This window comes from Eutrigla gurnardus (genome assembly GCF_963514095.1).
Source record: "Eutrigla gurnardus genome assembly, chromosome: 10".
Taxonomy (NCBI): Eukaryota; Metazoa; Chordata; class Actinopteri; order Perciformes; family Triglidae; genus Eutrigla; species Eutrigla gurnardus.
The window spans coordinates 8,695,712-8,717,867 of NC_139924.1; the positions used below are offsets into that span (position 1 = coordinate 8,695,712).

Here is a 22,156-nt window from a genome sequence, read left to right on the forward strand (position 1 = left end):
ATTTAACACATTCTGACCCACAAATATTTATTTTACAAAAATACATCGTAGAGCGAGTGTCTGCTTTCACCAAATGTGGGGTTTCCCAGTCAGTCATCATGAACTGATGTGAACTCTTCACTGTCAAACTCCAAACGTGACACTGATTTCTGGACTTTGGGCGCTTTTAGCGTATTTAAGGGATACATCAACAAGTAAAACGCAAAAACCAAACCAACAAAGTTGTCCTACCCCGATGGCGTGGTTCAGATCCGGGCCCTGCTGGTGCTGCTCCTGGATCCGCATCCCGGAGCGGCTTCCTCGGCCTCTTCTTTCCCGCAGTAGCTCGTTGACGATCCTCTCGTGGCTTCCTAGCAAAGATGCGTCCAGGGTCCTTTTATCCAGCGATGTGAAACTCTACCGTTCGGGTCAACTCTCCAGTTTAACCAAGTCGTGTCAAGTCCAAGCGCGAAAAGAGTACACAAAATGGTCGACAGCCGTTTGTAACGTGGGGTTGGCGAGAAGCTTAGCCACGGATGCTAATAGCTCAGCTCCAGCACGAAATAAAGTTGTGAGGCCGGAGACGAAGTGGAGGGATTTCCGCACTGTACATTTATTCACAGATACAGACCATACAAGCCAGGTCTCACGGCATAAACTATTACCCTCCGCAAAACAATAAACGGAGGAAGAAGTAGTTCGTGACCTGTAGCCTTCACCAGCGTCCACATTACTGAAGTCAAGGAAGTCGACTAGGGGAGAAAGGTGATATCAAGTGACCAAACAAAAGGAGGCGCCACCGTGTGGCGTTAACTGGTAGTGCGCTGTTCTGTTATACTCTGGCTGTTACACCTTTTATACCTGCTCTGGTGTCATCGGTCTGTTTAGTTCTGTTTCCACGGCAATGACGGACGCGCGTGCGTTAATGCGTGTGGGTGTGCGTGCGTGCGTGTGCTTGAGCATTCCGAGACACATTTCATGTTTTTTTTAAATTCTCATAATGTATTTTCATGTTCATGTATTGTTGTCGTCATGTATTGTTCCGACACTTTGACAGGACATCAAACCATCTTCCACTCATGCAGATTCATTCATTGGCTTTATGCTCCACATATATAGAAGCAAATCTGTACCATAATTAAATTAATTCAGAATATAGCTGCATTGTTTGACTCATAAATAAAATTAATAATAAATCATCCAAACTACATTTTCTTTTTCTTCTTCAAGACTCAAGCTCATTTTGTAACTTAATTCAAATGAAAAAGAAAAGGACATTAACGTCGTATTTAGATTTAATTTTCATAAGATGCCCCAGCAAATAGTTACCAAAATTTAATTTGAAATATCCGATTTGAAAATGAAAATGCATTAACAGAAAGGCGTTTTCATTTCTATGTCAAAGCTGTGTTATGGGACTCATAAATCAAATTTGTAATAAATCATCCAAAATGCATTTTCATTTACTTCTTCAAGACTGCTTAATGACACAAATAAAAAATTTGTTTTCGCATTTACTACATCATTTTAAAGACGTGCACGTGATGTGCAAGTGAGTACAAGCCAAACATTTCACATGTTTACTATGGTCTTTGCAATTCTACAGCATTGTGCAAAAGAAAAATACACTACAGTCACTTATTTAGAACAAACATAAAAAACACCCTTTTGGTAAAGCTTCAATTCACAGTGGTTCTTCCAACATTTGGTTGCACCCTCCGACCAGCCTCAGCCATTGTGAGGCCGTGAGTGAAAACATGGTCCACAACTGTAGCCCTGATTTCTTTAGGAATCTGCCGATGTATTTGGCCTCTTCTCCCTCTTCCTCTGTTTTGTCCCCTTCCTCCCCAAATCATCAACTCTCTTCCACGATGCTGACCTTCCATTTCTGTGACACAGAATTGCAGAAATGGTCCACACTATGTCCTGCTCGGTTCATATATGCTTGCCAAGTGAGGGTTCATGGGATTCATCCCTGAGTGACTGTGAACAAGTGGCTCGTCATTGATTACAACTAAACCTTCACACACCTCCTTGTGAGTGAAAGCTGAAGTTCACCTGAGAGCAATTGTTCAATTTAGGAGACATTCCCAGGAAAAAATGATAAAGAAAGGTATAAAATTTGATCAACAATTTTGTATGTAATGACTCAAGCAATGAAATGAAGACTGTTAGTTTTATTGGGAATGACTATTCAGCATCCATAAGTATAGTTAATTTTGACTGACATAAAAAAACATCTTTTGTGAATTGATCTTAATGCCTTAATTAAACAAATCTGGCATGAAGGTAATTTCGTACAGATTTAAGTCTCTTCCTTCAAGATTGATTTAAGTCACTGCTTTCTGCATCTGGCTTTAACGCCACAGAAGAAGATGCTTGTTTTGAGTGGTGGCCGTTCTATTTTTCTCAAGATCCGTATAATCCTTTTGTTATTTAACCTCTTAACTTCTTTTTTTGTATTCTAATCCTCTTCATTTTAATTTCATTTCATCTGTTGTTTCTTACCCTACACCCCTTGTTCCCTCTGTATTTCTCTCTTGTTGGCTCCTCCCACCTCCTCTTCGCCATCATGCCCTTGTGACTGATGCTAGCGTTCTGCCCGCAGCACTGGCTTGCATTTGTGCAGATGGCTGGGAACACACACACACACACACACACACACACACACACACACACACACACACACACACACACACACACACACACACACACACACACACACACACACACAGGTTTGCATTAATACAGCTGACTGGATGTAGATGCCCCAGTTACATACTGAAAATAGGCCAGCGACGGTGGTTGTGATTAAGTTGTGTGAATGTGTGTCTTAAGGCCACTTGTGCTGCATAGGGATGGGTGAGCAAATGTCATATCCCAGAAACCTGTGTGTGTGTGTGTGTGTGTGTGTGTCCAGGGAAAAAACGAAAAGTAAAATATTACTTTAAATAATTTGTTCTCACTGCTTGAAGGATGTTAGGTATTGGGTTGAAGATTAAGGTAAGCATTAGGATTATTAGGTTTAGTGGCATTTTGCACAATTCAACCAGTCAGCAGTTTGCCTGCTTTCTTTCTGCTGTGTGGAGCGAAATTGGGGAAAACTTTCTGCCAAGAGAAAATCCTTGTTCTTATAAAAACTTTATAAACTTCTCAAGACCGCACCGTTTATATGTGCTGCAAAGGACAAAATGAATTGCATCTATAATCCACTATAATCTAGGCACCTGTTGGATTTTAGGATTCATGCAGCTGAATGATGAGGGATACAGTAATTAATATCATTATTCTGTGAAACAAAGATGGTTCATGTTGGCGACTTGATATGTCCAACGTGCAAGATGAAGGCAATGTTTTATTAGAAATAAAAATAAGACAAGAAGACATTGGAAAGTTTAAATACATTTTTTGACATATTTAGCAATTATAGTTCTATGAAGGGCAACGTACTGTGGTAATTATAATTCTTAACTTTGATTTCTGCAACAATGATCATCCATTTAGAATCTATATCATGTATTAATGATCTACTGATGCTTCCAGTTTGCATGTCATTGCCATTTATTTTATTTCTGCACACATGACATGATGGTTGCAAAATACCCAGAGCACCTTTATTGAAGAAAATGTGGAAAACATGTGCATTACATTTTCAGTTGGGTGATGACAATAATAAATACAAATGACAAACCTGATTTGATTTTGATCAACATAATGAAAATCAGATTTTATTACTTTTTTGACGATACCATAGTTTGAATTTAATCGACTTACAGCAGACCAGATGCAACCAAAGCTCACAGCTCTCCCAGAACCTGCTGTTTCAGGTGGACACACACGTTGCAGAAAAGTGGGATATTGTATGACTACCAGCCAGGAACATTGAAACAGATTAATTGTTGAGATTAGAGACATTGCATGTTTAAAAATATAGACACTCTCCTAATAGATATAGCCTATAAATTCATACTATTCATTATATATATGAATATATATACAAATTAATTATTTGGCAAGTTTATATGAAAACAAAAGTATTCCTGCTTACTTACTCTCCACCCTTCAGGTTCCTCTCAGTCTCCAAATTCCTGGGAACACACACCTCTGAGGAGCTCTCCCGGTGTGCAAACACAACAGCGCCAGCAGCGACTTCACAACTCTTTAAGAGTGCTCAGAAGAAACAGCCTGGAGGAGAAGCTGATGGTGTCTATTTACCGCCACCACCATTGAGAGTGTGCTGGCATTACTGTGCGGCGCGCCGGCTGCTAAGCACCAGACAGGAGAGCTCTGACAGCAGAGAGAATCACCAGCTGCCCTCTGCCTTCCCTGGAAGACATCTCCAGCTCTTGGTGCCGATCCAGAGCCAGGAACATAATTAAGGATCAATCCCACCCTGAACACCACCTGTTCAGCCTGCTGCCCTCAGGAAGTGGTACAGGAGCATTTAATGCTGTGCAAATAGACTAAAGAACAGTTTCTCTCAGTGGGCCATCAGAACATAACAAATGTGACTGCGACCCACAGTATTTAATATTTATTTATTCTCTCCTTTGAATATTTATGAGACGCAACGTCTGTTTTTAATTGTTGTACTTGTGTATCATTTGTTGGTCAAACATTGATCAGTGGAAGGACCCCAACATTTGTTGTATATTGTTGACAATTGAGGTACTGCTGTTATTACCATTTACTTTTTTCAATATACTATGACTTTTTCATGACTTCATTCAACATATTATACCATGTCTTTTACGTCGTGTTCCATGACTTTTTTCAACATAATATACCATTCATTTTGTTATGGCTGTTTTTGACACGCTGTACTATGAGTACTCTATTTTTTTCTACTATTCTAGAACTTTTTTCAACATACTCCACTACGACTTTTATTGACACATTATACTATCCCTTTTTTCGTGACTTTTTCGGCATACTATACTACTATCAGTACTTGCTCAGCCAATACATACATTGCTATGGTCAGGCTTTCATACATAGTTTTCTTGTTCAATTTACATGATGTAAAACACATTATGCAATGAAGTGAAATGTAGTTTTTGTTTGGGCTCTAACTTTCACAGTACAAATGTTAGGCTATCACACTAACAGTTGTAAAGTAGGGGCTGAAAAAAACATTTATGCTACTTTGAAGCTGAAAATGTTAAAGAATTCCAATGAAAGTCCAAATGTGGCACAAGATACCCCCTCCTCCAGAAGGACAAACTTTGCTCTTATCCTCAGCAGCAGGCTGAGCCAGGTACATTCTCAGACTGATGCCCAAGGCACTCTTGTCTCCTCTCTGACCCGCCAGTAAACCGGAGGAAACTAAAATGACCTCTCTCTAAAGAAAGCCTGTATGACTCCAGTCTGACACAGCTGGCGATTTAAAAATTAGGGTGGCAGAAAGGCAAAATTCACTCCAGCTTAAGGCAATGACTCCATCTGTGTTTTCAAGAACTATGTCCTTCTCTCAAAACACTCCCATGTGCATGCACATGCTCCACTACTCCACCTCAAAGACTACACTTTGTCTCTGACCTACTGTGTATATTTGTGTCTCGCATGCAAATACAAAGGACCTTGTGAAGCCATCTACACAGCAGGTTACCATATCATCACATCCCTTGATTATAAAACAGCACAATTAATGGTAAGAAACAAATTATAGAAAGAAGCTGGAAGAAATAAAGAAAAAAGACATACAGGACCTGAAGATGAGCAGTAAGTATAGTTGTGTCAGATACCAGGTGCAAAACGTCACATGTCCACGTGATACCTCGGGTCGTTTTTATATTTTATATATATTTGTCCGTTAGAAATCTTTAAAGCCAATAGAAACTTGACTTCTTTGGCACTGAGCTGACTCATAAATATTGGTTTCACTTAGACAGCTAGCCATTATTATCTCCACCAGGAGCTAATGAGATAATTTCTGTGTGTAGGTGGCTGCATAGTCAAGGACCCCTCGTCTTAACAGTGACCTATAATTTCTCCAAACACCTTGTATTGACCGTTTGACATTGATTGACTGCTGACTCCTCAGCCACTACCGTTAACTGGCCCCAAAGTGCAGCGCTGCAGCTCAGTGGCCAGAGACACAGCAGCAGGAAGCAGTCTGCTCACTTTATTGTTTTGGATGGTGTATTTGGCTGTCGGCTAAGGATTTACTACCAGTGATACACGGGCTCATCCAAAATAGGTCACCTGCAGTTACGAGGCAAACAAAAATATTTTGCCTAAATATAGCGGCAGAAACTGCAGTAGTAATCCAATACTTTATATGTTGCGCTGCATTGAACTCACGATTGCCGGAGAAAAAGAAAAAAGAGAATAAAAGATAAAGGCCTTGAGTGAAAAAAATACTTTGTTAAGTGAACACCAACACTGCCATTGCCATTCAGTAAAACTCTTTATTTGCCCAAACATAGGATCCACATTGGGATTTGACCAAATTAAAAGAGGGTCCATTAATCATCTATTTATCTATTATTCTGCCTTACTTATCTTACATTATATACAGCGTGTATTTGAGGGTATAAAAGCATCAATAACGAGCCGCTTTGACAAGTGTACTCTGAAAATACACAGGAAGTTAATCCATTTCACAGGATATCAATCTACAATAAATGGGTTGATGCACTGCATTTGTGTGTGTGTGTGTGTGTGTACACATTGAGTGTGTTTCGCCCTTTTTGTGTTTTTCTCCATCTGGTTTGAGGATCTAAAGATAGAAGGTGTCAGATGCCGTATGGACACTGAAGTCCTCTGAGACAAACCTGTGATCTTTGGTTTTCAAAATAAACTTGACTTATCAGGACTTGTGTTGAATGAGAAAGCAGCTTCAGTGTCAGTGTGTTTCTTTTTTGGCACTTATGAAAGCTGTTTGTGTGTGTGTGTGTGTGTGTGTGTGTGTGTGTGTGTGTGTGTGTGTGTGTGTAGCACTGGTGAGGGTCAGTGTGTGATGGGTGGTTGTTTGGATGTGTGTATTTCTCTCTGTCTCTGTGGAGCTTCAGCCTTCATCTTGAAGCTGTCCCAGTAGGCAGCGTCTTCCTCTGTCAGAGGTGAGGCGGAGGCGATGAGGTCACTGAATGAGAGCGGCATAAATGAGGTGGGCGGGGCAAGAGATGGACGAAGAGGCTGAAAGGTAGAGGGAGGAAGAGAGACTTATTACCGAAATAGGGTCTCATATTGCTGCAACTAATAGTTACATTTTTAAGAAGATTAAACCTAACATGTTTGGCATTCTAATTTAATAGATAATGTAAAACCCATATCAAATTGTAGAAATGGTTGTAGATAACCGTCTATTCATCATTGCATCAATTCATTTTCAAATTTTTCGCATTGTCATAATAAGATTATGAATCATACAAACCAATTCTTGTGTATTAATTATACATGGCTATAATAAAGTATAACCTGTAATATGCTGTTTAAATTGAAGTCCGGCTTAAAGCGTAACATTACACCCCATGGCTTCCTTTCTGAACTCCAGTGGTTTGATTTACTGCAATAATGTACAGGTGTGAATGTGTTAGTACACTACGTTTCAGCCTGGTGTTGAATTAAACTTTAAAGGAGCTAAATGCAATATTCAGGGCATATTTAGAAAGCTCTATTAAGTCACGCATCCTGAAAAATCATTCCGAATGAGAGTCAACGGAATTGTTTTGTGTCCTTACCGCGGCAGAGCCTGCTGATCCGAGTGCTACAGCAACATGATGGTCAGGATCCAGCAAGCTCTCCTGGACACACACACACACACACACACACACACACACACACACACACACACACACACACACACACACACACACACACACACACACACACACACACACACACACACACACACACACACACACACACACACACACACACACACACACACACACACACACACACACAACACACACACACACACACACAACACACAAATAAAAAATAAAACCTTCACACGTATTAACATTCTTAGCCAATCTTATATGACAAATGATGCATGTCACCTTATCAAAGGTTCATACGGATATATCTATTGAATAAATGTATGTGAATATCTTGAGAGCGAGTGAAGGTTCAGTCAGATAACTGCTGTGTTTAAGTCAAACATCGCTTCCCAAGCAAAAACTGTGCCTGCGATACCAGGAAACATCAAGCATGCAATGCCTAGCTTTATGATATGAATCCATTCTACAGCATGATTGATTCATATGTCTGGTGAAATCTGATTCATATCTAGTTTTCCAGCCTTGGTTATGTACATTTAAGCAGATTTCTTCTCACTGTTGACATCCCTACTTCCAACATGAAGCATGATTGATGTTATTGCATCCTGTGTTTACATTTGAAACGCTACACACTAAACATGTATTCTATTGAGACTCCATTTTAAAAAAAACAAACATCCTTTCAAAGGTTGTTTTTTTTTGTGTTGGAATTGTGTCCATTCCATAAATTCTCAAATGCTATTGACTGCTAGCTGTAAAAAAATATGCTTGGACATTAAAGGCCAAAAGCTGAGTGTGTATATGTGGGAGGAACAGGTGGTGCTGTGTAGTGGGGGTTAAGTTACAAAATGGCAGAGAGTAAGGGAGAAATAGAAAGAACGGGAAAATAGAGAGAAATATCAGCAGGGACTGTATTTAAATGAGAATATTTGCTCATTTACTGCAATGTTGTACACGTGTACTCCGTGCATGAAGTATAATTCACCTGCAGTTGTTCATGTATACTAAAGCAAACATATGTTGATGTGTGTAAGCTAAGTAAAAGTTGAGCGTGTTGAAACATGTTGGGAATCAACGGAGAGCTACATATTTTTTTATTAATGTGAATATTTTGTCATTTTGCTGTTTTACAGTGTTACATGCGTTGCTTTAATAACACTCACAAACACATTCATACAGTGAGGCTGCTATGCAAGGTGCCACCTGCTTACCAGGAGCTCAACTAATGCTCATTGACACACTGATTCTGGAGTCATTTGACACTTCTGCATGCGGACTGGATCAAATCAATCTACCGAGTAGAGCCACAGCTGCCTCCAGTTCTTTTATCAACAAAAATCTAACAACATTAACATTTTTTAGATCAATGGATAGTTGTTATACATTCCACTACTCAACATTGTCCTTTGTCAACAAACCTTGCCCTCATACATATTCTTGATTAATTAATTAAAAATGTTGCCTATGAAATGTCAGAAACTAGTAAATCACAAACACTGTGAGCCGTAGGTAACGTCTTAATAGGCTTTGTTTTCATCATCTACAATTATATAAAGCACAGAATAGCAGGAAATGCTGATAATAAAAAGATTGGAGTATCAGCATATGTTGGAAAATTTGTTGGAATTTTTTTAAGTGACCCAATCAATAATTTGACTATCAAAATGATTACAGATTAATATTCCATCAACAATAAATTAATCAATCTACTGTTTCAGCTCTAATTAACTAAATTTGCCCGTATTTATTAAGGTATTAACATTATAGTCTTCATACTTTGTACCTTAAATTCTACAACCCGTGTGTTGCGATGATTTCACTTTGTCCCACGACATGTTAAAAAGGTGACCTGTGCATTTCCTGCGATCGATGTAGGAGAGCTGTTATTCCCCAGTGTGAAAACACAGACACTAAAACAGCATTAAGTCTCTACGACATCACGAGGGATGGAGAGAGGCGAGGAGACATAACATCAGGCTTTTCAAACCAGTGGTAACCTTTTAGCAGTCACTTGTTAATCCCTCCGCCACCGGGCATGGAGGAAAGGGTAAGCGGAGGGGAGGGGGGATACATACAGGGGGACAGAGGACGGGATGAACAGTAAAATAAAGATAGATGGTGACGAGAGAGCGGAAAGAGGAGAAGAAACATCAAAGAGAGAAGTGGAGAGGCCGGGGAAATGAAGGTGAGGGGAGAAGAGGAGCAGAAAAGAGGAGATAAATTAGGAAATAGATGGGAACAGATGATTTTTTTTTTCCTGACAGAGAGGTGCACTCCTCAAACAGTGTTAGGAGGGCTAGAGGGCCATTTGGAGGCCCCCTAATTGTAATGACTTCATTATTTCTCTGCAAGACCACCTGTGATTCGTATGCTTTCAAAGGGGGGAGATGTCATTTCTCTATACATCCAGATGATACTAAACTACAAACAAGCCTGTTTGCACTAATAAGTGGAACACGGACCACCCTGTTTGTGACATGTTCACACATCCACGCTTACATCACCGATTACTGACTTTTTTTGTTTGGTTGTTGAATTTTGTTTGGTTCCTTTTGGTTATCTTGTAAAATAAATGTGTATTTATTACTTTTAACTCGTCTGGTCTCCCTTATTTGTTGCAGCATTTAAGCCAGGCTGTAACGGTGGTTATGTATGGGACTATATCTTAGCTAGGCGCTGTGAATTCCCCGGAGGCTCGCTGTAACTGTGAGGTTGCCAGGCAACCAACGGAGCCCAGCTGATATCACACGAATAGGATAAAACTAGGCTATACTATCATTTTTGAGCTTAGAGGTGCTGGTAGGCAGATTCTGTCAACTCCATACCTCTGCTATTTATGCTAAGCTAAGTTAGTGGTATATATATCCTCTCAGCTATGTCTTGTCAATAAAGTAGAGAACATTTCCAAAAAAATTTACAATTTCTGTAATTTGTGCTCAAAGCACCATTTGGCATGGTGCAAAAGCAATACAAAAAAAAGAATCCAATGTTTTCTTGCCTAATTTTTCTGGAAATTAAACCAGTCTTAAATCTGTCTTTAGTCTGTTTTGGTAATTTTCAGTTTAATTTTCAGTGTCAATTGACAGACACAAGCTGTTTTTCTTAAATCCTGGTAGGTAGTATTTTTGTACTTCTTATGTTTCACACATGACTTCAAACAGACTCACTTCAAATATCCAGTCGTCGTCTTCCTCCTCATCTAGATGCATCTTGGTCTGGCGCAGCACATATTTCTGTGTTAGCGGTTCAGAGGACAGGTGAAACTCCACCCTCTGCAGGTTGAAGCCCAGACCTGTGCCGATGGCTTTGATAAAGCTCTCCTTCAAAGCCTTAGTGAAAAAAGGGAATAGACTCAGATCAGTTACAAGTGGAAAATGATCGCCAGCACATAAGGAAAAAGGACATTTGTATGCCTGACAAAGCTGGGAATCACAGTCAGTATGTGCTTCTTTGTTTTTGTGTGTGTGTGTGGTGTATTTTGGCTCAGTAGCACAATAACTTTAAACCACAACAGATGGGAATCTATGCACACATGTATAACGGTGTGTATTCAAAAGAGCAAATCTGTGTGTGCGTGTGTATGTGTGTGTGTGGCCAGCCAAAACCAACCATGCTCAGTAGCCAATGAGCCACAATAACAGTATTACAAGGCTAATCGCTATGGCAACCGTCGAACTCTGCCATTAGTCAACAGTGTGGTGATGATATCAGAGCTTGACGTCTCTGTGCCACCCTCTCAATCTCACAACATCTTTACTTAGCACCACCGTTGATGTTGCTGTCCATCTGTGTGTGTGTGTGTGTGTGTGTGTGTGTGTGTGTAAGGAAGATCATACATGAGGAAGGAAAGAAAAAACAGAGAGCAGTAAGAAATAAAGGAATATTTTGCACCTGTGAGTAGGAAATGAAGAAAAGGATAGAAAATTTGAAAAACAGAAAAATTAGGAGGGAAATTCACAAATACACACACTCAAAGGGTACTGTCAATGATATTATTTTACACACACACACGCACACAAGGATGCACACGCACGCTTGTGGGGCCCAGCAGCAATGCAATGTGATAACAGGGGTAGTATGGTTGCCATGGTTACCCAGTGGCGGTAGAACGCGGCGAGCTGCTGGTGCTCCAAGCCGGCTGATTGGATGACGCTCCATTCGTACGCTGTAAACTGACGAGTCATGATGCGGAAAAACTCCGGCACAGAGCTGCTACCTGGAGGGAAAGGAGGAAGGCCAAAGAAAGGGAAGAGCAGAGAGAGAAAAAAGTCATGGAGACACCGACAAAAAAGGACAGACAAAGACAGAGAGAAGGAGAAGGGAGGAGATGGAGGGAAAGCAAAATAGGGTAAGAGGAAGATGGAGAGAGGCGTATGACTGAGAAAGAAACAAGCGCTCCTAAGATTATCCAAACACACCCATGTTTTGAGATGTGCGGACTGTCTCTCAGAAGTATTTCATAACACCATAAGATTTGAAAGTGTCACACACACACAGACGCAGTCTTCGCATCGACCTTTTATATACACAAGGCGACAGTGACACCTTGTGGTCGATTTGGAGAATACATAAGCAATTCACTTTAATTGTACTGACGACTTTAGCCGATTCATTTTTTGCCACTTAATTGCAAGAAAGCCATTTTCACAAATAAAATCTCAATGTATGTGTCCATATTGATTGATACTGTCCATGCTCCATGATCTGTTACCCTGAGCATTTACCTGGCATGGTGGTCTTCATGATATCCACTCCCACCTGCATCCCCTGCTCTGCAGCAAGTACAGCGTAGTCCCCCTGGTGGGACAGGTTGAAACTCCAGGTTTCTGAATCTGAACTGACCTGACAGAACAGCAAGACAGAATCAAATAGTAATTTTCAATTATACGACAAGGAAAATGTCCATCAGGAAACTACAGTCAACAGTAACCAAAACACAGGAAACTAAGTCTTAATTAATAAATTATAAACTAGGTCTTGAGTTCAACAACCAGCTTGCTGCTTCCATCCAATATAGTATACATCTATGTATATTATCCCACCTGTATGTGTCTGTAGGTGTAGATAGCGACTATCAACAAGTGAATTCATAGACTTTATCACCACAGCCATTGACCCACTGGTGGGCAAATTGGTATAAACTCGTGCTGTGCATCAAAATAAAGTTCTGCATCAAACCCGCAGAACTGTATTTATATTTTTTACGTAAATATGTTGGATAATATATCATGGTATGAACCTTCAGAGGTGATGCCAGGTAAGGTTTCCCTCTGGGGGATCGCTTCAGTCTGATCTCTGACCAGGGGATCCCCATCCTCTCACACACAAATCTCCTCAGCAACAACCTGCCAGCCTGATAAAGGATACACAGACCGTCAGTGTATAACAAGAATACATTGACTTGACAAGTGGGTAGTGTCATAAGTAAGACAAACAGACAGGAAGAAAAAGTTTACAGTCAGACTCACCATGGCTGACTTGGCATCCTTAGCAAACACAAACTGCCCGATCCTCTCTTTCTCCTCCCGCTGAATGCAGCGAGCAGCTAACAGCCAGTCGGACCTACTCGGTGTCCACGAACCGCAGCAGAAAGCCCAACGAACAGAACCCATCCTCACCTCCGTCTGGTCCCCTGGACTCCTCCACTTCAGGCTGCTCACAAGTTAGTGAGCTAGCGTTAGCATCGCGCGTTAGCACGTCATTTTTGTCTGACAAGTTGACAACGAAACTCTGAAACTGAAGGGATTTGGCAGTGTAGCACCAGAGCAGCGCATAACTGATGACAACTAATAAAGTCACTGGCGTTTTAATGTGTGTACCTTTTGGATTTTAGAGCAGTGAGTGAACATGCCCGGCAACCGGAAGAGCCCAGCGAGATTCGATGTCGTCATAAGTGGGCGCGGTGGAGGATTGGCCAATAGAAGCGACCGGAATGGTGCACAACTAATGATACCTTTGAATGCTCTCTGAAATATTGTAAAAATGACAAACTGTGTTGTGGTTTGATGAATGTGACCGTTTTTTATTTTTTTTTAAAAGTGAAAAGGAATTCCCTGAAGCCGATTCACTCTGAATATATTTTACCTCAACAACAAAAACATCTCTTAGATCACATCTATGAGAATCAATCTGTCTTACCCAACAGAATGGTAAAAAATAATGCTGTGTTGTGTAAAAAAAAAAAAGAAAGAAAAAGGGGGGGGGGGGGGGGGTAGAATGCTTTCATTGCAGGGTTCAATATTATTTTGAAAAATATTCGATCCGATTTGCATCTATTACGTCCTGTGTGCAGCTTGAATTTGAGGAATCTGTAATTTCCGAGCCGTATTTTAAAGCAGCATTAAATTGCACCTCTACGATGTTGTTTTGATTGCGGTACATCTGTGTTTGTAAGGTAAGTTGTATTCATATTTGATCATGCTTTATTGGAGGTGGTGTTAATATACACATTACCGCGTTACAGTTCTGTTTTTTAGGATTAAATTGTGCTGTGCCCACCTGGTTAGGTTAATACTGCCTCATAGCGAAATGCAGTCTGCCACGGAAAAGCGTTATTTCTTAATTCGAAATATTTGTGAGATGCAGGAGGGCATAACCTTAGAACACATATTGCTTATGAAGCTATTTCGTCTACGTGTAGGCTAACAGAAGAAACGCACATGTCAAATGTACTTACAATAAACCTCCCTAGGCTACACTTGTGATTATATCGTTTTACTATGTTTACGTAGCGTATGTATTAAATGTATTGTCGATATTGTCTGTTTATAGTAGAGAAATAGGAGAAGTAATTACCAGCGAACAGCAATGTGTCAATGTGCTGCAGAGCATCAGCAATATTTCACTGATGATTGCTGCCAACATATTCTTAGCCTACATACCTCAAATATGCATTTTTTAATATTATTAGGTAATTATTAATGAGAAAGCTCACTCAAAATATAATGTAATATATTTCAAATGATTCCCCAACAAATATCGATTAAAAAACACACACACACACACACACACACACACACACACACACACACACACACACACACACACACACACCTTTTTGGTGTTTCCACTTCACAAGCCAAATAACAAAAGTGTTTAAGATGACTGCATTTCTCATCAAAAAGAAAGTGAGAGATTTACTTATGGCACTAAATATTTATGTAAACATATAATCCAGTTTGTATTTTAAATTTTAGTTTTTGCCTTTCCAAATTGAGGGTTTAAGGATAGATGGTGGCCAATTGTGTGCACTACAAATTCATCTGAGAAAATATTGTAATTTTTTTTTTTTACCAAACTTTACACACACTATACTGTAATCCACTATAATGTATTAACTGCTCTCTGTTTTACATACAGGAAGACTGCAGAGTCCTTTCAACCTGTGATGCTTCTGTGTACGCTCGCCTGGCAGCAGTGCAGGCCCGGGGTGGAAAGGTGAAAGTGGAAAACCCGGCGAGTCTTGTCTTTGTGGCCTTAGCTACTTCAAATCACTGCCTTATCAAGGCAAAAGGGAACTCTCCACTGGAAGAAAAGAAGGCTTTTGATGATTCATCCTACTACCAACCAGGTGTGACCTCTGCAACTTCATACGCTTATTTCTACAACTCAAAGTCTCACATGCCATTACACAGAGTCAGCATCTATTGTAACAGCCGGGATCAGTCTCCCAGGAAGAAACCATCACAGGGAATACTGACAGATTCCTCCCTGATGAAAACCATTGTCCATTTGAAAAAAGCTCCGAGACATTGACTCACCTTTACAAATCACACCCCCCCTTTACTCACACCTGTGATCTATTTCTCTTTGTAAACCTCTTTCCACTCACCTTCCCTTTTGTCCTACCTTCCTCCTTTATTATTTTCCATTGCTCCCTCCACAGCTCTCTCTCTCTTCCCTACCCCAGTTGTCTCTCTCTGTTTCTCTCTCTCTGTGTCTCTGGGGTTTCTGTCCCCCTGATTGCTGCCAAGCTGGATTTCCTGCAGGTGAAGCATCTGAAGAGGAAGAGGAAGAGCAACTACAGTGTGAGAGAAACGCAGACTCTCATCAGGGAGATTCACAAGAGGGCAGACGTACTGTTCTCCAGACAGCAGGTGTTGATTTCCTCTTCTCTTCCCTTCGACAGATCAACAAAAGAACAAGCAAACTAGCTACCTACTAATATCACTAACTAGCCTGATCTATCCAATTAGCAACTCCTTTTAAACCTTAACCTTAAATGTGTGAAATGAGAACATTGGATTGTTTGAGTATAATCGCTCATTGCTTGCAACAAGCTTTGACACAATTAACCATCATGCTCATCCAAAAAGCAAGTCACAGCTACAATACATACACATTTTGAGTCAGAAAAAGAGTAAACCTGCACACACATATAGTCAAATAGGTCTCATATAGGTCCTAAGTAAAACGGAAGTGCAGTGCAATATGTCATATCGAGATATCCAGCTCAGTGCAAAGCTCGTAATTCTTAAAAAAGAAACAAAAAAACTAAAACAATTTAAGGATCCTTGTAAACATGTAATTTCTATTTAATGTATTTATGGCAAGAAAATGTCAATTTCAATATTCATATCAAATATTGGCCTCGTCATTCGTTTGTTTTATGGAAAACAAAGACAATTTTACTCACACTTTCCAACATACCTTCAAGTACTTTGTCACTTAGCACAACATTATGGGGTCAGTTCAGTCTCATTAATAATGAATGCACAGAGAAGGATTCACAAATGTATTTTGTTATTTATATATAAATTACTCTTCTCACAAATACATTTCGTTTTAAATAAATGTCATATAAATCCATAAATATATGAATTAAAAAAATATTTATAATTTTCATCAAAAATGTATTTGTATGTTGTTACATTTATATACAAACTGTTAAACTTGAATTTAAAAGAAGCTTTTCATTTGTGAACTTGTTTGCATTTGTTCGTGAACTGGTCTGTATTTATTTGTGGATTTTTGGGACTCTCCTGACTTGGCTGGATTCTGGATTTTTTTCAACAAGGAACTCTCTGTAGCCAATCAGATGCCTCCCTAGTTTTCAGCCAATCACATGACTGCATTCCCACGAGGGGCACCTCACCATGACCACAGCACAGCTTTTTCTCTGCGCATTTTGCGTTGCTTTTCGGTAAAAGAAATAAGAACAAAAAGTATTTTAAAAAGTGATTTTATTCTCTCTCTAGCCGACGTTAGCTTGTTTGTAGCTAGCTTAATCCATTAGCTAGCTAAATCCATAAGCTGGCTAACGTTAGCTAGCTCTTATAGTCAGCACTTTGAAACAAATGTAGTAAGCAATTTACCTATTAGTTATTATGGTTTGCTTGTAACTTATTTTTGCATGCATTAACAACAGGTAAGCTTTACTTAACAGGTAAGCAAATGACCGATACCGTTATGTTTTCTGATGTTAGTAGGATCATATTATGCTAGCTAAGTTAGCTTATGAGCCGTTGTCTAAAAGCATTATGGCTAACTAGTTAGCTAACAAAATGCGCAAAATGCGCAGAGAAAAAGCTGTGCTCTGGCCATGGTGAGGTACCCCTCGTGGGAATGCAGTCATATGATTGGCTGAAAACGAGGGAGGCATCTGATTGGCTGCAGAGAGTTCCTTGTTGAAAAAAAAATCCAATTTGTGAATCCAGCCACGTCAGGAGAGTCTCAAAAATCCACAAATAAATACAAACAAGTTCACAAATGAAAAGCGTCTTTTAAATTCAAGTTTAACAGTTTGTATATAAATGTAACAACATACAAATACATTTTTGATGAAAATTGCAAATATTTTTTTAATTCATATATTTATGGATTTATATGACATTTATTTAAAACGAAATGTATTTGTGAGAAGAGAGTCATTTATATATAAATAACAAAATACATTTGTGAATCCTTCTCTGTGCATTCATTATTAATGAGACTGAACTGACCCCATACAACATGTCTTCACAAACACTATTTTTGAAAAAATTATATAATCTAATTGTTGTTTCTCTCTCTTTTCTCTGTGTGTGAACAGAACACAGCCATTAATGAGCTGAAGAGACAGGCATGGGAGGAAGTGGCACAAGGGGTTAATTCACTCGGGGAGGGAGAGCTACGCACTGCTGCTGAGGTATGTGTAATCATACTATTTGCTTGTATATTCATAACCTCTTAAACACCAGCTCCTTTCCGCCCTGATCCACTGTGCAGGTGAAGCGACGTTACCTGGACTGGCGTGCACTGGTGAAGAGAAAACAGCTCCGGGCGGAGCTCTCTCTCTCCTCCTCCTCCTCCTCCTCCGCTGTCTTGAAGACCGAGTATGATCGGTCCTCCCCTGAGCACGAGGCCGCTTCTCTGGGATCGGGCTGTGAGCAGCTGCTTGACCTCTCGAGCCTCTCCAAGGATTGTCACTGCGACTGGCCGGAGCTGGCAGCTCTCGATGACACGAGTGGGCAGGCCATGATGGCCCCTCTGGGTGTGAAGATGGAGGATGATGTCAGTGACTACAGAGTAAGAAACAGAAATCATCATACATCACGGTACCACTGTAGGGTCTGTTTGTGTATGATTGCCACAGATCAGATATTCGAATTAAACCTTAGAGTCTATTAATTCAATTAGGAGAAAATGATTGAACCTTCATGCTACTTTGATAGATATTTCACATTAACACTGTTCATGTTAAGACAAGTAGCCTATATTGAGATGCAAGTCATTTCTAATGTGTTAATTAGCTTAATTAATATCCTCATTGGCAGGTAGTTATGCTTAACATAGCTCAGTGATGATGCCTGCACATTTCGGAGCTCAAGCGGCTTTTGTTAATCCTTTTGATTGGGCTCATAAAGGTTCACAAGGTAGACATTGAATTAAATTAAAGGGTGTTAATTCATTCTGATTATATTTCAACTTGACATGCAAATGTTACTTTTTGTGATTGTGATCTGAAGTTCTCAGATAAAATCATCATCACACTAGTATTACAGTTTTCCACAATAATTCCCCCCCCCCCCCTATTTTGTAACAGTGGTATTAAACTTTATGTCTAAAATTCTTCATTTTATCAGCCAGACAGTCTGCAGTAGTGATAGAGGTAATAGTGTTGAGACTAATTGTTTTGTTCAAATCAATTAGGAAAAGAAGCTCCATAAGGGCCATCCTGAGGTACAGAATACCACCTTATTAAAAGCTAACATACAAAACATACTTTTTTATTGTTTTCGGTAGCTTTACTTAAAAACTAAACCATACAAAACATTCTTTATATAGATAAAGTAAATCAAAGCTGGACAGGCATAGATCTCATGATTTTTTTGTCTCTATTCGGGGCCAAGCTCTAAAAAACGGCGGATCCTGCATTTGCCTTTCATTATCTTTCATCAGGGTTATTTCCTGAGACTGTCAATAAGTCCCTCAAGAGCCACATGATACAGCTGTTTTCACAGGATGAGAATAGTTGGAAGAAGTCATGTTTAAAATCGGTGGGGTGCCCCTTCATGGATCTCCCTCTCTCCCTCTAGCTGGACGGCGATGCTGATATGGGAGACGGAGAAATAGATGAAGATGACATTCCCTCACTGCTCAGTGAAATTGAGTCCCGTGGTGAGGGCCACATTGTTGATGTTTACTCCCGCAACGACTTGGACATGCTCAGCTCCTCCAAGGCTCCAACCTCCACCACAAACAGAGATCTGCCACTCGCCGGTGGCCTGATGGGGCTCCCGGCCCACACTCTGGGTGGACTAACCAATCATGAGAACGTGGGGGCGGGGTTTCTGGTTGCTGTTGAGAGACAGCGCCTGGAGCTGGAGAAACAGCGCCTGGCTGTGGAGACGGAACGCCTGGCAGTGGAGAAAGAGCGGCTGCTGGTGGAGAAGGAGCGACTTCGCCAGATGGAGGTGGAGAGGGAAAGGCTGCAGCTGGAGAGAGAGAGGTTACAGGTGGAGAGGGAGAGGCTGAGGATTCTCCTCCTCGGCCAATCCGAGCACGTCGACTCCTCCTTAAACCTGCCGCCGCAACAAGGCCCGCCCTCGTCCTCCACATCGTCTCTATCCTCCACTCACGATGGACAGAGGGGGAGAGAGAAAGAGAGCAAAGCCTGGATGCCGGTGGTGCATCTGGAGACGGAAAGGATAAAGCTGGAGAAGGAGAGACTGCAGCTGGAGAAAGAGAGGCTGCAGTTCTTCAAATTTGAGGCGGGCAGACTGCAGATTGAAAGAGAACGCCTACAAGTGGAGAAAGAGAGAATGCAGCTGCACAAAGATCACCAGGCACACTGAGTAAAAGACTCAGAGAGATGAATGCATTGGATTTTCACCAGCTTCAGAGATAATTTTAACACCGAAAACAACTCGCAATGTGTAGATTTGCATCAGCAGCTGTTGCCTTATCAAGTTGGTCACACACACTCCCTTTAAGCGAGGCACTTATATGATCATTCCTGACTTGAAATCTGGCCAAGGAGAAGACGAAGATCGAGGGCTGGCATATTTATGACCACATGATAAAGCAGTGCCTTACGATGCCTTCATAAAATGGGTGACAGGACAGAATGAGACGCCGTAAGGATAAAAGATTTGTTTGGCTGGTCAGCCCCCACTAATCATGATTTATAAAATGTTTAGTGTCTCATCCATACATTGATGCACAAAATGTGCAGTATAAAACATGAAATGCTGGGACATCAATGAAACACGTCCTTAATTGTTTTTTAAATATTTTATGTGAAACAATGGAATCATGATGTTCCAAATCAGTGCAAATGTATTTACTGCATGGGTGCTTGTCTGTATAATTTAGCTTCCGACATTTAAAAAAAAAAGAAGCACAATAGTGTTACCTGTACATAGAGGTTTTTATTTTATGGTATTTATGTTTAAATGTTGTGTTTGAGTTCAAATCTTGTTTACATGCCAATGCTTTTGTACATTCGTCCACAACTTTGGAAGTGGTATTTCACCTTTTCCAGTGCAGACATTTTAATTAGTCATAGAATGAAAATCACAGGTGTCACTAATAACATTAACAATGACTCAGTAAGCCGTGACAGCGTGACAGTGAGCCAGCAGGCTCAATACAAGGACCCTGAAACTGAAGCAGCTAAATGGAATCAAGCAGCATTCATTTGATTATGCTCACCTGTGTTTTCCTACTGTGACGTGTCAACACGTCTTCCGTGAAATAAGGCTTTTAATTAGGATTTGACGTTTTTTGCTGTTAGGATTTGTGGAAAAGAGCCTGGACATCTGTGATGGACAGCTACAGGAAGTTGTGGTGTGCATGCTAGAACATTCAAGTGAAGTATTCTGTTAATGGCTATGTTCCCTTCTCTTTTGTTCTGCTAAGAATTTACTGTTCGGTGTCGCTGGCTGCTAAAAACTATATTCTTACTGCTGTGTACTGGAAAGTTACGTCATCCGACACATCAAACACATCATGCCTTTTGGTATTATTGTAAACAATCACCCCTTTTCAATGTTTGTCCTGACTTAACTTTTTAAGCAACTTGATATCAGGTCACATTTATTATCTCCTTCAATTATTAGCATATATATGATTGATTTCTTACATGAGATTGTAAATAAAGTTTGATGAGAAAATTAGTTCAATAAAATCTGTGTTACACATTCAAACCCCCCGAACGATTGCTTTTGATGACCATCCTCTGTGATCTGTCTTGGCTCTATGTTCTGTATTGCCTTTGAAGAATAATGGTAAAGATAATTAGAAAAAAAAACACACACGTCTCCTCGGTATTGATGCTCCTCAGGAAGCCCATTCGGGGTTTCTTGGATCAATGCAGGCTAATATGAAGAGACAGGCGTTAAAAATCACTTTGCAAGCATAACGCTGATGCGCTACACAAACCCTGCACCTCTAACAAGTCAACTTTTTCGGAGTTGCAGTAAAACTGATGTAACCCAGTGACACTCGTGCCTTTTGCGTTTCATGTTTAAATTGTTGATAGTGTTTTTGTCACAGCTGCATGAAAGTGTTTTACTGCAAAATGGGGGCCACACACATTTAATAAAGATGACGGTTAAACGCCTAAATCCATCAGAGACCTCTTTTAAACCTTAAAAATCTGTGCTTACAGATCCGTATACACACACACACACACACACACACACACACACACACACACACACACACACACACACACACACGCACACACACTCACAGGCAGGCAGGATTCAAAGCGGGCAGATCGAATCACAAAGACTAGTTAATTTTTCCATCTAAAAGGGTTATTTTGTGGTCCGCCTGTGAGATGAAAGATATATAAAAGGCCATTCTTTAGCTCGGTGTGGATTTCATTTTTCTCCTGCAATATTTCATTTTTGATACTGTGCCAGTTATAGTATTTTAAATCTACTTTTATCATAGCCCACTAATACGGTCACGCAGTCAAATTGGGAAAATCAAGCCAGGCGGTTCAATATTACAGTTTAGAG

General features: G+C 40.3%; 2 protein-coding genes across 2 annotated transcripts; one reads left to right on the top strand and one right to left on the bottom strand.

Moving 5' to 3' along the window:
* Positions 1-5,689: 5,689 nt before the first annotated feature.
* Positions 5,690-13,578, bottom strand: aasdhppt (aminoadipate-semialdehyde dehydrogenase-phosphopantetheinyl transferase). The gene is made up of 7 exons (XM_084019170.1): positions 13,175-13,578; positions 12,946-13,059; positions 12,431-12,548; positions 11,801-11,922; positions 10,874-11,035; positions 7,662-7,724; positions 5,690-7,116 (listed from the first exon to the last, which is right to left on the bottom strand). The coding sequence occupies exons 1-7, from the start codon at positions 13,316-13,318 to the stop codon at positions 6,931-6,933; spliced, it is 909 nt and encodes a 302-aa protein (XP_083875296.1). The 5' UTR covers positions 13,319-13,578; the 3' UTR covers positions 5,690-6,930.
* Positions 13,579-15,326: 1,748 nt separating this feature from the next.
* On the top strand, positions 15,327-21,313 carry msantd4 (Myb/SANT-like DNA-binding domain containing 4 with coiled-coils; the record flags this gene model as incomplete). Its single annotated transcript, XM_084020469.1, has 5 exons — positions 15,327-15,370; positions 15,616-15,802; positions 17,737-17,832; positions 17,913-18,212; positions 19,223-21,313. The coding sequence occupies 5 exons, from the start codon at positions 15,327-15,329 to the stop codon at positions 19,979-19,981; spliced, it is 1,386 nt and encodes a 461-aa protein (XP_083876595.1). The 3' UTR covers positions 19,982-21,313.
* Between the last annotated feature and the right edge of the window lie 843 nt (positions 21,314-22,156).

What these genes read in the sequence shown, in the direction of transcription:
- aasdhppt (XM_084019170.1), bottom strand. Translation starts at nt 13,318, where the DNA reads ATGGGTTCTGTTCGTTGGGCTTTCTGCTGCGGTTCGTGGACACCGAGT. An exon ending in AGGATGCCAAGTCAGCCATG is followed by an intron (nt 13,060 to 13,174) that starts GTGAGTCTGACT and finishes ATCCTTTATCAG; the next exon opens with GCTGGCAGGTTGTTGCTGAG. An exon ending in GATCAGCAGGCTCTGCCGCG is followed by an intron (nt 7,117 to 7,661) that starts GTAAGGACACAA and finishes TCTACCTTTCAG; the next exon opens with CCTCTTCGTCCATCTCTTGC.